This window comes from Aspergillus candidus (genome assembly GCF_002847045.1).
Source record: "Aspergillus candidus strain CBS 102.13 unplaced genomic scaffold BDW47scaffold_36, whole genome shotgun sequence".
Taxonomy (NCBI): domain Eukaryota; kingdom Fungi; phylum Ascomycota; class Eurotiomycetes; order Eurotiales; family Aspergillaceae; genus Aspergillus; species Aspergillus candidus.
In genome coordinates, this window is record NW_020194041.1 from 235,224 (window position 1) to 248,244 (window position 13,021).

Consider the following 13,021-nt stretch of genomic DNA (forward strand, 5'->3'; position numbering starts at 1 on the left):
CCTCAGGCAACTACATATGACATAAGCACCCGTGACCGCCTCGCTTAGCGGGCACAAGCTAGGGCTTCCACACAAACCGGACCACAACTTCCCCATCCCGCCCGAGTGTGCCCAGTCGACAACCAACCCCGACGACAAGCCAAAGTACGCGACAACCTCCCCCTTCTCTCCCGACTTGCTTTCTCTGACGAATAACCTCCCAGAGATACCGTCAAGATGGTCAAGAAGAGGGCGAACAAGTAAGAACGACCCTCATCCTTGAAGCACGCCCACGGAACGCCATTCCTCGAACCCGGCAACTGTGCGGTGATGAAATGTCACTCGATTGAGATGGAAAAACCGACGAGGATAGCCAGAAACTGCCCGAACAGTCCAGCTGACGTTTCTATAGCGGTCGTAACAAGAATGGCCGCGGCCACGTGAAGCCCGTGCGCTGCTCCAACTGCGCTCGCTGCACTCCCAAGGACAAGGCCATCAAGAGATTCACCATCCGCAACATGGTTGAGTCCGCTGCCATCCGTACGTCGATCCTACCAGAGCCAAAGTTTTCGATCCCGACTGCGCGCTGTTTCAAGAGATGGATATGAAACCGACAGAGGTGGCGATTGACGAGAAATGGAAGGACTTATTCACAGCGGACTGCATGACGGACGGAACTACGGTTTCAACAACACGAATTTCTCAACCGGCACTAACATCTCTATCTTCCAGGTGATATCTCCGAGGCTTCCGTCTTCACCGACTACGCCGTCCCCAAGATGTACCTGAAGCTGCAGTACTGCGTGTCCTGCGCTATCCACGGCAAGATCGTTCGGTACGCTCTCCGCACCAGAATCCACACCTCGACACTCAAAACTGACAGAATACAGTGTCCGCTCCCGGGAAGGTCGTCGCAACCGTGCCCCCCCTCCGCGCATCAGGTACAACAAGGACGGCAAGAAGCTGAGCCCCCCTCAGGCCGCCAAGGCTATGTAAGGAAGGAATTTTGAAACGCAGAGAAGATATCAAAATGGAATGAAATAGTTTCAAACAAAAGACACTTCTATGTTTTACCCTTTTTTTCACTCTTTATCGTACTCGCATTGCTTTGCAGCATCTTACACGGTTCTATATCAAATGAATGGGGTTTGAGACCAGTTTCGGCGGGGTCGATCTGGCTTGGCTTGTATCGGACGGAGTGGGGATGAGAATATATCAACGAATTGAACAAACATCCAAGAAATACTTGCGTTTTTCTAGTAGAAGATAGGACCCGTACGCTTCAGAAACAATCCAGCAAGATTTGGCGTTTCCTAATATGATATAGTTGACAATTGGCTCATGTCAGATCTCAACTACCCAACCGAAGAGTAGGTAGATACGTAAGTAGTGGATGCTTAGGGGCGAATGCCACAATTAGAAATAAAAACAAGCATTTCATGACACGTCTACCAGTACTCCATATCGAGGAGGATATTCTTAGCTTTCATAACAGATATCATCTTACAAGATACGTAATTACACACCGGGTACACAATCATATATATATATATATAGAAGTGACACATCAAGGATACAAGTACCCCTTTTCAAAATAATTCCCATACATATCCACTACCCCACTCCGCCCCTTTGGCGCGGGGTTCCGCACAACCTTGACCTCTCCTTTCCAGTGGCCTTCTACAAAGGGCGCGACGGACAGCTGTGGCGGTGACGCCGCCGTCGCTGTCGTGGCAGACGGCGAGAGCGGGGACATAGTGCTCCGTCGGTGGCGATCGCGGCGGACGGCATCGTCGTATTCCACTTTTTTGGCCCGGCGGAAGGAGGCTAGTTCGGCGACGAGGTCCATTTCGGGGACGTGGTGGATGTCGTCGTTGTTGGGCGCTGCGGGCACCGAGCCGATTGAGTTCGGGCGCGAGCGCGTTCGGCTTCGCCCCCAGCGGGGAGACAGGGAGGTAGTAGCGTCCGGGTCCGAGCCAGCGGAGTCATCCTCATCCGGCAGAAGAGAGACCTTCTCATTGAGCACAGCCATGGGGAAGTACTTTCCGGGGTCATTTTCGGGAATCCCACACTCGTCGTTATCGAAGAAGCTAAAGTCCGCTGCGCCTGCAGACCACAGGTTTTCCGAGTCGCGGTCTCCAGTGGATGACTTGCCTGCGCCGGTTTGGGCGCTGACGGATTTCCACCCCGTCAGGGCCGTGGATGCATTAGGGAGATTGGTGGGTGTGATTTCGAGGATCAGGCGGCGGAGGGAGAAGAGGGAGCGCGCGCGTTCGAGCTCAGCTTGGGCGCGTGCTTGGCCTGGGGGAAGGGAGTAGTCCGATCCGGCTTGGAGGGTGGCGAGGAGAGACTCGTTGGAACAGGAGGTGATGAAGCGGATTAGGGAGGTTAGGACTGGGGAGCCTGTATGGACGTGGGATGGGACGTCTGTCAGGACTAGTGTTTCGAGGTGGGCGATGTGGCATGGGTGCAGGTGCGGAAAGTTGGTCTGTTTATGGTCTCTTCGAGGCAGAATCTGGTTTTTGGGTCGCTTGGCCAGTAGTTCTTGGATTCTTGCGTTGCGGGGATCGTCGATGGATATGGGGGACATGCACCGTGGGATGGATTCCGGAGTGCCTGGATAAGTTGAGAGACCAAGGTAGCTCGGATCCATAGTAGATATAACGCTCGCGCTGGCTTCTACTGGTTCAACGACCTCGGGGGCAAACGTAGAGCCCCGTCTCAGGTGTGATAATGGCTCATCCTCGTAGATGTGTGCAGGGGGATGAACTGGCAGCAAAAAGTTGGGTCTCTCTTGGATCCCAGTGTCCTCAAGTTCAAATATGGGGATATCCCCAGCCGGTAGTTCGTGGACTTCGTTCGCTGGCAACTCAGATACTCCCGACACCTCAGTTTCCTCCGACGCTGGAAGCTCAGGCAAAAGATAATGAACGTCCGAAGTGGAAGCATCCTTGAAATGTACCTCCGTGGTACAGATAGCGTGGTGAGCACGTAGGTACGTCAGCTTGTCTTTGGCAATGGAACCTAAAATCGGTACCAGTTTTTCAGCTCCAGGAAGGTCCCCAGGCTCCTGGGGAGACGGGGATAAGCTATGCGGCCCTTTGGCGAGAGACTCCACGGTGTCGACACTCCCGATATCGAGCGCATGCAGTCGCGAGGAAGAAAGAAGGCCTGCGGCGCCCTCGACCGTGATCTGATTGTCTGCGAGATAAAGATGTGTGATTCCAACATGTGGCAGTCCTTCTACCCAAGAATGACCCACCAACGGGTGTGTCAGAAATTTCATGAACTGCTCATCAAGGTCCGGCGACTCAAGCAATTTCATGCCCAGGACGTGCGGTCTTGACCCCGGTACTGAGGACAGTGGAGATACAGTGCTGTCCAGGGTTGCGGGGTTGTTTGCCGGCTGGAAACACGCCTGTAGCAACGATCGCACGGACATGTCAGTGAGCAAATTATCCCGCAGGTCCAGATACCGGACTCTAGTCCCAATAGCATTAGCAAGAAACTCCGCATCTTTATCTCTGAGTCCGATGGCGCGGAGCTTGAGCACCTGCAGATGCTCTAGCTGGGACATCGAAGACAAGACCGTTTGATCCCGAGCCGGGGTGGTATAAGACAAGTCCAAATAAACGAGATCCTGAAAGCGGAGCAACGTCTCCGCCAGACCCACGGATGTTGTATTGGGCTCGCGATCCGCCAAGAGCAAACGGACATTGTAGACTTGGGAAATGGCCCCGTCCGGGGACTGGCCCTGTCGAGGGCCATTCCGCAAAGCCACCATTGCATTGTGGTCGAAGAACGGTAGCTTGGATACGAGCAGCGATTGCAGACACGGTAGAAAGTCGAGAACCTCTCTCAGCCATTCCGGTCGCGGGCCGCCGTATATTTCCGATAGGGCCGGCGGGAGGTGGAGGGTGTGGGTGAGCATTCGCACCTCGGGCCGCGCATACTTCAAGGTTCTTCGAAACCTCGTCAGCGCCACTGCAATAGTTAGCATAGGGGTCTTTAGATCTAAGCCACTGTGGCAGGTTACCTACCATAAACAGCATCATTGTCGGTGCCAAAATGAGACGCTGGATCGCCCCAGAGAAACGGGACGAACAGTTCATGCCATCGTCGACAGACTAGACAGACGGCACACAGATCGCGAGAGGGAATATACCTGGCGATGATGGACCAGGCGTCTCGTGCAGTTGCAGATTGGTAGGAAGGTGGTATAATATCCATGCTCATAGGTACGCGACAAGTGTGTGGTAAAAGATCACGATATCATGATAGGTGAGAAGTGCTTCTGCAACTGAAGTCAGCTCAACCACGTCTGACGAAGAGAAGCAACGACGAGGTGGGATATGAAGGATGAACATACGAAGGATTCAACCCACGCATCCTCTCTGCCCTGTCGGCTATAAATGGCTCTCATGGGTTTGGGTAGCCAAAGTCTGCCTGGGGCCATTCTCACATCCGCGACCATTAGCGGGGCACTGCCACCATGGGGCGCGGATGTTTATGGGGGTTGAGTCAGTTGCGGATGTGCCTGTGGGATTAATTGGATAAGAAGAAAGTTGGGGAAAAAATGTTCCATTGGATCACAAGGCCTGTACTTGCAGTCTCTATCCAGTCAACAACCGAACCATGGATAGCATCTGTTTCGAGATGGACACAATCAACCTCGGGCAGAAAGAAGTAATGCAGATCGGATGACGCAAGGAGGAAGAAGAAGAAATGGAGATGTGGTGGGCCTGGGGCTGTGGCAGTACCGTACAGGACATCTGTTACCGTATAATTGCACCCAGTTTGGATATACTGTGGTATCGCATGGTATTCCCCATCAATGACGTCATCTTCTTCAACCATCAACAAAAACCGATCGATCTGCTCATCAAGATGGAACTCTGGCTCAGGACGAACCCCTGCGAGCACCCTCCACCAACCAATTACATCCAACACCCATACTTCCCTACCAGGTACCTGGAAGATAGTACCTCTAACCTCGATGCCATGGATCTCTGGCAACGCAACCTCCGCATGATCCACCAAATCGGTGAGATCCTCGATTTCGACTCTCAAGCAAACACAATCGCCGACTTCATCTCCCTGATCGAAGCCATGCGCGAAGGCCTCAGCCAAATCGACGACGACTTCGTCATCCCCGACGCCCAAATCAACAACCTCTTCCTCACCAAGCTGAAGCAGCGCCCAGAATGGAAGCTGTGGGCGATTGAAACGCTGCAGGACAGCCGCCTGACGGCCATTGACCCGACGGAGCGGATGTCGTTCCGAGAACTGGCTGAGCTTGCTACGCAGCAGGAGAAGATCATTCGGGGGCAGCACGCTCAAATTCCCCCGACGAAGACGACAACCACCACGACCACCACCCCCGCCACCACCGCTACCAACAGTGCCCCCAAGGCGGAGGCACCAAAGACGCGCCCCCGCGCATCAACAACCAACGCTCTAACACAAAACGAAATCAACGCCTTCGTCGTCCACCAGATGAACCACGACGGGAACTACCTCCGCCGCGCCAAGAGCGCCAGAGCGCCGCCCCCCGTCGCCAAGGGCCACGCCAAGAGGCCCAGCCAGGAGGAGATCAATGCATACGTGTTGCAGCAGATGCGCCAGGATGAGCACAAAACCCGGTCCCGCAGCAACAGCCAGCCGGAGCCGCGCACGCGGAGCCAGCGACCACCGCCGGCAGCGGTGGCGGGACGGTGCGGGTTCTGCGGCGATCCGCACCACCAGGTTAGCCATTGTTGGCGTCGGTGGAGGGTGGCCGTTGAGGCGCCCCAGGCTAGCTTTGCGCCGAAGCGGGTGGATTATAAGATGCAGGCGCCGGGACAGGTGCCTACTTATCGGAGTGGGTTTACTTTGTTTTAAACGGGTTACACTTTCAGACTGGGTCTTTGGGGCGATTCTGATTTGCTGTCCTGGGAGTTGGTTCATAGAGCACGGTGTTTCGGGTTCATTCGTTTTGTATTTTCTTTTGTTTTGATGCAGGATGGGGTGAGCCGATACTAGCAGCTGGTCTGTATAGATTGAATGGTTCAGAGAATATGGCTGAGAATGCACATGTATATATACCCCGCCAATATATTTGTAAAGAGTTCAAGTATGCGAGGCACTAGACCGCACCAGTAGGTTTGTAATAAGCCAAAGTGGGAAATCCCAGCATGCTCGCCGTCAAAGATTGAAAGACAGCATCATCCTGGAAAGCAACCGCCCTCCCCTCTTTCTCAAGCTCCAGTTTCCTCAATTTCGCCTGAACAGCCACGCAAGCTTCGGCCCACGCACACACAGTCCCCGACAGCCCCTCCGCAAGCGAAAACGGACGATCCGGCACGCGATAGACATGGCTCGCAGCATCGTACGGCGGCGACTGCCGTCCATGTAGGAGAAACGCCAACGCCCTCGACAACAAGTAGTCACTAGTGAGGCGGGTGTGTTGGCTATTATCAATGGCTGTTTTAGTGCGATCGACGTAGTTTGTTCTCGCTTTCTCCATCAGATCCTGGTCGTACTCGTAACTCTCATACATGTACAGCAGGGTTAACGCATTTCCCACAAAGCCGTGGCAGAGACCGCCGCCCTTGTAGAGAAGTCCTTCCTCCCAGATGCGCTCGCTGGCTAGGTAGATGGCTTCGTCCCAGCTGGGATCCCAGTAGTTGGATACGAGGGGGGCATTCCTCCTGGCGCAGGCCATGAGATGGACTAGGCCGGGGCTGCCGTGGCATATCTGGACGAGAGGAGATTTGCGATGGGAAGAGGAGCTGAAGAGGGGGATCGACGTGGGAAGATGGCCGTTGTTGGCGATGCATATCTTGCAAAGGCCGGCAATGGTACCGGCTATTAGGGGGAGATGATTGCGGGGGACGCCATCGTCGAGTTCCTCGGGCTTGCAGGCTAGGAGGACGGCCAGGATTCCGGCTGTGAGGGTCATTGGTTAATTGCTGGCTAGACATGATTCATGATGATTTTCGAACCTACCCATTCCGTGTACACTGGGCTAGTCAGCTGCGCATCCATCTTGTGAGACGGGCAATAATCATATCACTTACGATCCAAGGCCATAATGATCTTCCATCCATGCCCACATCAACGGCAGCGCGTCCTTTTCTCCATGCCTTTGCACATAGTCCTTGCGGCCTTCTTTCCCAGCTTGAACGACGACGTCAACAAATCGAGGAATGGCATCGAAAACCGGCTGCAGCGCCTTCGTGGTTTCCCGATCGAAGCGGAGGACGCGAATATTCAGAACCGCCCACAGCAAGCCGCCTCGACCATACAACAGCTCGTCACCCCCCATACGCCGGCCAGAGTGAGGAAGAAGGGGCGGGTTTCCGAGCGCAATCTCAACCGCTTTCCGGAGACAGCTGATATCGCTATCCGACACTGCACCGCCGAACGTCCCGGCAGTCAAGATGCGCGTCACAACCGCAGCTACGGGCGCCGAGCCCACGGGAGACAGTCGTGCCGGCAATATGGGAGCATCTGGCCCATCAGGGACAATGTGTTCGTCCACCAGCTTGCGGAAATCGGGGGGCTGGTCATTGTCGTTTGAGAGAGACGAGGCTTGGCGAGCGAGTCGGAGGAAAGCAATAGCGATTCCTGAAGGAGGCGTAAGTCTCGAATGCAGCTCACGCGTCGGAGCATGGCTATCTTACCTGGGTGTCCCACGTAATGACCGCCGCTTCCCCACTCAGTAGGAGGGGGGGAGCCCTTGTGGACTAGTAAGGCACCCCGCTGAACGGCAACCTGGAGCTCTCTCAGTGTCGTTTGAAGACTGGCTTCATTGATGGCAATTGGGTTGAGCGTGTTTTCGTAATATTGGGGATGCATGGCGAATATACCAGGTGAGGAGCTGGTAATCCACTCGGTGCCTGGAGCTGACAGGAGTGTGTCGAGTTTATACGAATGTGGCTGGCATCCCCGCTAATCCATGACGCCATGCTTATAGTGTATGTGCTCCTGTCAGGTAACAATCACTGTGGAGGTTCCTCAGGAGTCAAGCACTGTAATAACCCTACAGTTATGTATCGGACGTAGAATATTAGAACGATGGGTATTGTAGGGTGTATCTGGTCATTTGGTTCGAGAAGTGGGGGTTATGTGTTCTAGATCTGTCCGTTGGTGGTTATTCTGCAACCTCAGGCATCATCCCGTATCATCCAGTTGTGCAGGTAGTCAACTCTTCCAGTATACCACCAGTAAGTAAGTTATACTAACAACTCCTTGGTTATACAATTTCTGCTACAGTACGCACGTTTTCAGTAAAGAAAGCAGAGAACGTATCTCATCGTGGCTTCATAATGTCTGTATATCATATCATCATTCCTTGGCTGGCCGATTGGCAACGATGTCGTTCAGAATTGCCTCTGCGCCTGCTTTGGCCAGTCTCGCCGCTAGTGCTTGCCCGAGGGCCGTTGCTTCGTCGACATTTTGAACATTCATATCAATGGTATCCTGCACGCTTTGCGCGCCATCCAGACTGACAACAATGGCCCGCATCCTCAAGTCTCCCGATTCAAGCCACTCCGTCTCAACCCCAATCGGAACACTGCAACCACCTTCCAGAGTTTTCATGAGCGACCGCTCGGCAATGCCAGCAAGAGTAGATTTCCGATCGGCCAGCCGGCCAAGTAAATCCCGCATTTTCGTATCCCCCTTGCGAATCTCCAAGCCAAGCGCTCCCTGACCAACAGCATGTAGGATCCCCCCATCCTTAGAGCCCAGATACTGGTTGATGCGGTGTTTCAAGCCAATACGCTCCAGGCCCGCAGCCGACATGATCATGCAGATGTACTCACTGTTCGGGTCATCCACTTTGGCGAGACGAGTATCCACATTGCCGCGGAGATTGGCAAAGCGGAGATGAGGGTACAGGCGGCGCAGCTGCGCCGACCGCCGGACTGACGAGGTGCCTACCACCGCGCCCTGGGGCAGTGTCGCCAGGCTGGTATAAGGCAGGCTGGCCTTGACGATTAGGGCATCCCGGGGATCGTCCCGGAGTGGAATAGCTGCTAGCTCGCATGAGTCGGGTAGTTTGGTTGGCATATCTGGTCTAATTAGCAATTGGTGTTTGTTTATCGACACCAATGGTGGAGAGAAATAGAGAAATGATGATTTACCCTTCAGACAATGAACGATGACATCTAATTCGCCGGAATTGAGCTTTTCCTCTAGCTCCGTGGTCCAAAGATTTTTTCCCTCAAAGTTATAAAGCGCCGTTGACTTATCTTTGTCACCGAGAGTGCGGAGCGCTTGAATCTCGTAGGATAGGTCCGGTGCGATCTTTTTCAGACTATCGCGGATGCCCTCCGCCTGGACGACAGCCAGATTGGATCTCCGGGTACCGATTCGCAGCGGCGGCTGGGCTGTAGGGGAAGGTTCCGCCATCTTGAGGATGATGCGGGTTCGGCCAGGAAAGGCTTTGGAAGAAAAAAGGGGAATGGATGGGGAGGGGGTTATAAAGACAGTGTAACTGATCTCAAATACCCACGGGAAAAGCCCGTCATCAAATACATCCAGGCCCCGCGCTAGATGACTAGATGCTTAATATAAGTGTACTATAGTACGGTGCTGTAGTGTCTTCGGGCTCGGTAGTAGTGCTAACGATGTTACTTTTCTTAGTGTTGGTTACTTTGGTATCTTCCCTTACCGAGCTAGCCGTTCTCTATGGCCGGAATATCTTCATCATCATCATCTCTGGTCCAGTTGTGTTGGCCAGTCTTCAGAGACTAAAAACCAATATACGCCATTAATGACGCCTGTGTTGGTGGTCATTTGTGCAACCTCAGGCATACCCATATCGTCGCCTGGTTATGCAGGAGCCAATGAATTCACGTAAAGTATCCAAATCGATTTGATAAGCTGGTGTTCTTCTTGGAGAAGGAATACTCTAATATTTGTCCAGAATATCCATCATAGAACTGAATACCCAGTTCATTTCTTTCATTTTCACTGAACTGTCTTGGTTGTAAAAAGCATGATGGACGCAACCAGAATGTCCCATGCCTGCTCACCGCCTTTTAAGTGCGGCAGTACAGCCGCGGGCGGTGATTGGCGGGAGAGAAGCTCGGGGAAATTTTGGTGTCGAGCCTGAGGGAGCAGGAATTAATATTGGTGCTATCAATATTGACCCCTCAACCACCTTCTTACCATCGGAGTCTCTTTACACTTCTCCATCTGGTCAGACCTTCAATACAGGTCTCTCTTCTTTTCTCTTCGTTTTACCTGTTTCTACCTGACCAATATACTGTCGCCATGGCCTTCGCTGGCCAAGCCCCCACGATTGTCGTGCTGAGAGAGGGTCCGTTCCGCCCGCATTCCCCCCATATGTGTGCCACGCAACGTTGCTGGGCTTTTGCTGACTTGGCCATGTTTCTACCGGACTGAATAGGCACGGATGCTTCTCAAGGCAAGGGTCAAATCATTTCTAACATCAATGCCTGTTTGGCGGTGCAATCCACGATCAAGAGCACCCTGGGCCCCTATGGTGGGGACCTACTGCTGGTCGATAATGATGGCAGACAGACCATCACCAACGATGGCGCTACGGTAATGAAGGTACGTGCGGCTATGGAGGAACTTACCGGATAGGTGAAGTATATTATACACCTTGCTGATACCCTTCTGTTCAGCTCCTCGATATTGTGCACCCCGCCGCCCGCATCCTGACGGATATCGCCCGGTCCCAAGACGCCGAAGTCGGAGACGGTACGACGTCGGTGGTGGTCCTCGCTGGTGAAATACTGAAGGAGGTTCGCGAATTGGTTGAGCAGGGTGTCAGTTCTCAGACGATCATCAAGGGTCTGCGGAGAGCCAGTGCGATGGCCGTCAACAAGGTCAAGGAGATCGCAGTGGATATCGTCGAGGCCTCGACAAACGAGGAGAAGAAGGTGGAAAAGCTTCGACGACTGGCGGCTACGGCCATGAACAGCAAGCTGATCAAGCGGAACTCCGACTTCTTCACCAAGAGTAAGACCCCTGGGTTTGAGTGCATATAGTGGATGGAACTGATACGGGAATCTAGTGGTGGTCGATGCGGTCCTGTCGCTGGATCAGGATGACCTGAACGAGAAGTTGATCGGTGTGAAGAAGGTCACCGGTGGTGGTCTCCAGGATTCGCTCTTTGTCAACGGCGTTGCCTTCAAGAAGACTTTCTCCTACGCCGGTTTCGAGCAGCAACCAAAGCATTTCAAGGACCCCAAGATCGTGTGTCTCAACGTGGAGCTGGAGCTGAAGAGCGAGAAGGACAATGCGGAGGTTCGTGTTGAGCAGGTGTCGGAGTACCAGGCCATCGTCGACGCCGAGTGGCAGATCATCTTCAACAAGCTCGAGGCAATCTACAAGACCGGTGCCAAGGTCGTTCTCAGCAAGCTGCCTATTGGTGATTTGGCGACACAGTGCGTAGCTTTCCCCCCTGAGAGTTGGACGCAGAAGACATCTTGCTGACCCTGTCCTCATCTAGGTACTTTGCGGACCGCGATATCTTCTGTGCGGGCCGTGTCGCGTCGGATGACATGGACCGCGTCTGCCAGGCCTCCGGCGCCGCGACCCAGTCGACATGCAGTGACATCCAGGACCGCCACCTGGGCACCTGCGGCTCGTTCGAAGAGCGCCAGATCGGTGGCGAGCGTTTCAACATCTTCTCCGAATGCCCGGCGGCCAAGACATGCACCCTGGTTCTGCGTGGTGGTGCCGGACAGTTCATTGCCGAGGTGGAGCGCAGTCTCCACGACGCGATCATGATCGTCAAGCGTGCCCTCCGCCACACGACGATTGTCGCGGGCGGTGGCGCCTGCGAGATGGAAGTGTCCAGCTACATGCACGGATATGCGGACCGCAACGTCCCCCACAAACAGCAGGCTGTCGTGAAGGCGTTCGCCAAGGCTCTGGAGGTGATTCCCCGCCAACTGTGCGACAACGCCGGTTTCGACGCGACCGACATCCTCAACCGCCTGCGTGTGGAGCACCGCAAGGGCAACGTCTGGGCGGGTGTGGACTTCGACCACGAGGGCGTCCGGGACAACATGGCCGCGTTCGTGTGGGAGCCCAGTCTGGTGAAGGTCAACGCCATCCAGGCTGCCGTCGAGGCTGCATGCCTCATCCTCAGCGTGGACGAGACCATCAGTACGTGACATATTCCTTTCCCTTGGATTCGAAATCCACCTACTAACACAATCTACAGAGAACCAGGAATCCGCCGGGCCCCAGGGACCCAGCCGTGGTCTGCCCCCCGGTGCTGCGCAACGCGCCATGGGAGGTGGCCGTGGCCGTGGTATGCCCCGTCGGGGTCGGTAAGCTTGATCGACCGTGAGGTTCGATTCGGTACGAGATTATTTAATTGGTCGGGCTGTCGATATTTGCAACCGGTAGAAACAAAAGCAATCAGAGTTAGATGGTCCTCGGGCCTTATTGCCTTTTAATGTTTCATTCTAGGACGGAATATTATATTTGTGTATATCGAAAATATTATAGTAGAGTGTGAGGCACCGGATGATTTGGTCTGCTGTAACGATCGACCTTCGACTTATATTTGGATTGAGGGCGGAGTAATTCTGTATACCAAATTGGTAGCAAGATTGTCCTTCGCTATAAGCATCGAGCCATCAATGCTAATCATACATATCTCCCCAACTAATCTCTAGTTGCAGAAGATCGAACCTCATCCACGTAACAGCCCTACTTGATCAATTTTTCAACCTCCAAAATCCAACTCCTTCGTATCTCATCTTCACAGTCCGAAAACGAGGATCCTTCTTGTGGAGTATGCCCGCAATCTCCTTCAGGCAACACTATATACGGAGAGAAAAAAAGTCTTCTGCAATTCCACCAGCGAAACCTCCCATTTGCTTCCAGCTTCACCGACATTACCTGGAACTGGTAAGCGCCACGTAAGGGATGTACATAGGAGAAGTCAGATGGCAGTAAAAGAATAGCTACATGATGACGTTGTGCGATGCATGGACGGATCCAGAGTAGGTGGCCTACATATCAGGGATTGAACAGTATACCATGGAACATCCAGCTGATGGTGTCT

At 53.7% G+C, this 13,021-nt stretch overlaps 6 protein-coding genes across 6 annotated transcripts; 3 read left to right on the plus strand and 3 right to left on the minus strand.

Moving 5' to 3' along the window:
• The first annotated feature begins 14 nt into the window (after positions 1–14).
• BDW47DRAFT_108914 (40S ribosomal protein eS26) lies at positions 15–1,200 on the plus strand. The gene is made up of 4 exons (XM_024813338.1): positions 15–239; positions 392–519; positions 712–814; positions 870–1,200. The coding sequence occupies exons 1-4, from the start codon at positions 217–219 to the stop codon at positions 973–975; spliced, it is 360 nt and encodes a 119-aa protein (XP_024670393.1). The 5' UTR covers positions 15–216; the 3' UTR covers positions 976–1,200.
• A 301-nt stretch (positions 1,201–1,501) lies between these two features.
• BDW47DRAFT_108917 (leucine rich repeat domain protein) lies at positions 1,502–4,633 on the minus strand. Its single transcript, XM_024813339.1, has 3 exons — positions 4,349–4,633; positions 4,020–4,273; positions 1,502–3,963 (listed from the first exon to the last, which is right to left on the minus strand). The coding sequence occupies exons 2-3, from the start codon at positions 4,213–4,215 to the stop codon at positions 1,547–1,549; spliced, it is 2,613 nt and encodes an 870-aa protein (XP_024670394.1). The 5' UTR covers positions 4,216–4,273; positions 4,349–4,633; the 3' UTR covers positions 1,502–1,546.
• A 255-nt stretch (positions 4,634–4,888) lies between these two features.
• Positions 4,889–6,052, plus strand: BDW47DRAFT_108919 (uncharacterized protein). Its single transcript, XM_024813340.1, has one exon. The coding sequence runs from the start codon at positions 4,981–4,983 to the stop codon at positions 5,857–5,859; it is 879 nt and encodes a 292-aa protein (XP_024670395.1). The 5' UTR covers positions 4,889–4,980; the 3' UTR covers positions 5,860–6,052.
• Positions 6,053–8,000, minus strand: BDW47DRAFT_108923 (lanthionine synthetase C family protein). The gene is made up of 4 exons (XM_024813341.1): positions 7,644–8,000; positions 7,038–7,587; positions 6,967–6,980; positions 6,053–6,906 (listed from the first exon to the last, which is right to left on the minus strand). Exons 1-4 carry the CDS (start codon positions 7,816–7,818, stop codon positions 6,104–6,106), a joined length of 1,542 nt encoding a protein of 513 aa, XP_024670396.1. The 5' UTR covers positions 7,819–8,000; the 3' UTR covers positions 6,053–6,103.
• A 294-nt stretch (positions 8,001–8,294) lies between these two features.
• On the minus strand, positions 8,295–9,423 carry BDW47DRAFT_108924 (porphobilinogen deaminase). Its single transcript, XM_024813342.1, has 2 exons — positions 9,108–9,423; positions 8,295–9,035 (listed from the first exon to the last, which is right to left on the minus strand). The coding sequence occupies exons 1-2, from the start codon at positions 9,373–9,375 to the stop codon at positions 8,308–8,310; spliced, it is 996 nt and encodes a 331-aa protein (XP_024670397.1). The 5' UTR covers positions 9,376–9,423; the 3' UTR covers positions 8,295–8,307.
• A 523-nt stretch (positions 9,424–9,946) lies between these two features.
• BDW47DRAFT_108925 (chaperonin-containing T-complex subunit CCT7) lies at positions 9,947–12,413 on the plus strand. Its single transcript, XM_024813343.1, has 6 exons — positions 9,947–10,288; positions 10,379–10,545; positions 10,620–10,956; positions 11,012–11,384; positions 11,450–12,111; positions 12,170–12,413. The coding sequence occupies exons 1-6, from the start codon at positions 10,243–10,245 to the stop codon at positions 12,280–12,282; spliced, it is 1,698 nt and encodes a 565-aa protein (XP_024670398.1). The 5' UTR covers positions 9,947–10,242; the 3' UTR covers positions 12,283–12,413.
• Positions 12,414–13,021: the final 608 nt, after the last annotated feature.

Excerpts from the sequence above, each read along its gene's own strand:
- BDW47DRAFT_108914 (XM_024813338.1), top strand. The coding sequence starts at position 217 with ATGGTCAAGAAGAGGGCGAACAA. Across the intron at positions 240-391 it reads GTCAAGAAGAGGGCGAACAA|CGGTCGTAACAAGAATGGCC; the intron begins GTAAGAACGACC and ends ACGTTTCTATAG. Across the intron at positions 520-711 it reads GGTTGAGTCCGCTGCCATCC|GTGATATCTCCGAGGCTTCC; the intron begins GTACGTCGATCC and ends TCTATCTTCCAG.
- BDW47DRAFT_108917 (XM_024813339.1), bottom strand. The coding sequence starts at position 4,215 with ATGAGCATGGATATTATACCACCTTCCTACCAATCTGCAACTGCACGA. Across the intron at positions 3,964-4,019 it reads CGACAATGATGCTGTTTATG|TGGCGCTGACGAGGTTTCGA; the intron begins GTAGGTAACCTG and ends TAACTATTGCAG.
- BDW47DRAFT_108919 (XM_024813340.1), top strand. The coding sequence starts at position 4,981 with ATGGATCTCTGGCAACGCAACCTCCGCATGATCCACCAAATCGGTGAG.
- BDW47DRAFT_108923 (XM_024813341.1), bottom strand. The coding sequence starts at position 7,818 with ATGCATCCCCAATATTACGAAAACACGCTCAACCCAATTGCCATCAAT. Across the intron at positions 7,588-7,643 it reads TCATTACGTGGGACACCCAG|GAATCGCTATTGCTTTCCTC; the intron begins GTAAGATAGCCA and ends CGCCTCCTTCAG.
- BDW47DRAFT_108924 (XM_024813342.1), bottom strand. The coding sequence starts at position 9,375 with ATGGCGGAACCTTCCCCTACAGCCCAGCCGCCGCTGCGAATCGGTACC. Across the intron at positions 9,036-9,107 it reads CATCGTTCATTGTCTGAAGG|ATATGCCAACCAAACTACCC; the intron begins GTAAATCATCAT and ends TAATTAGACCAG.
- BDW47DRAFT_108925 (XM_024813343.1), top strand. The coding sequence starts at position 10,243 with ATGGCCTTCGCTGGCCAAGCCCCCACGATTGTCGTGCTGAGAGAGG. Across the intron at positions 10,957-11,011 it reads CTCCGACTTCTTCACCAAGA|TGGTGGTCGATGCGGTCCTG; the intron begins GTAAGACCCCTG and ends ACGGGAATCTAG. Across the intron at positions 12,112-12,169 it reads CAGCGTGGACGAGACCATCA|AGAACCAGGAATCCGCCGGG; the intron begins GTACGTGACATA and ends CACAATCTACAG.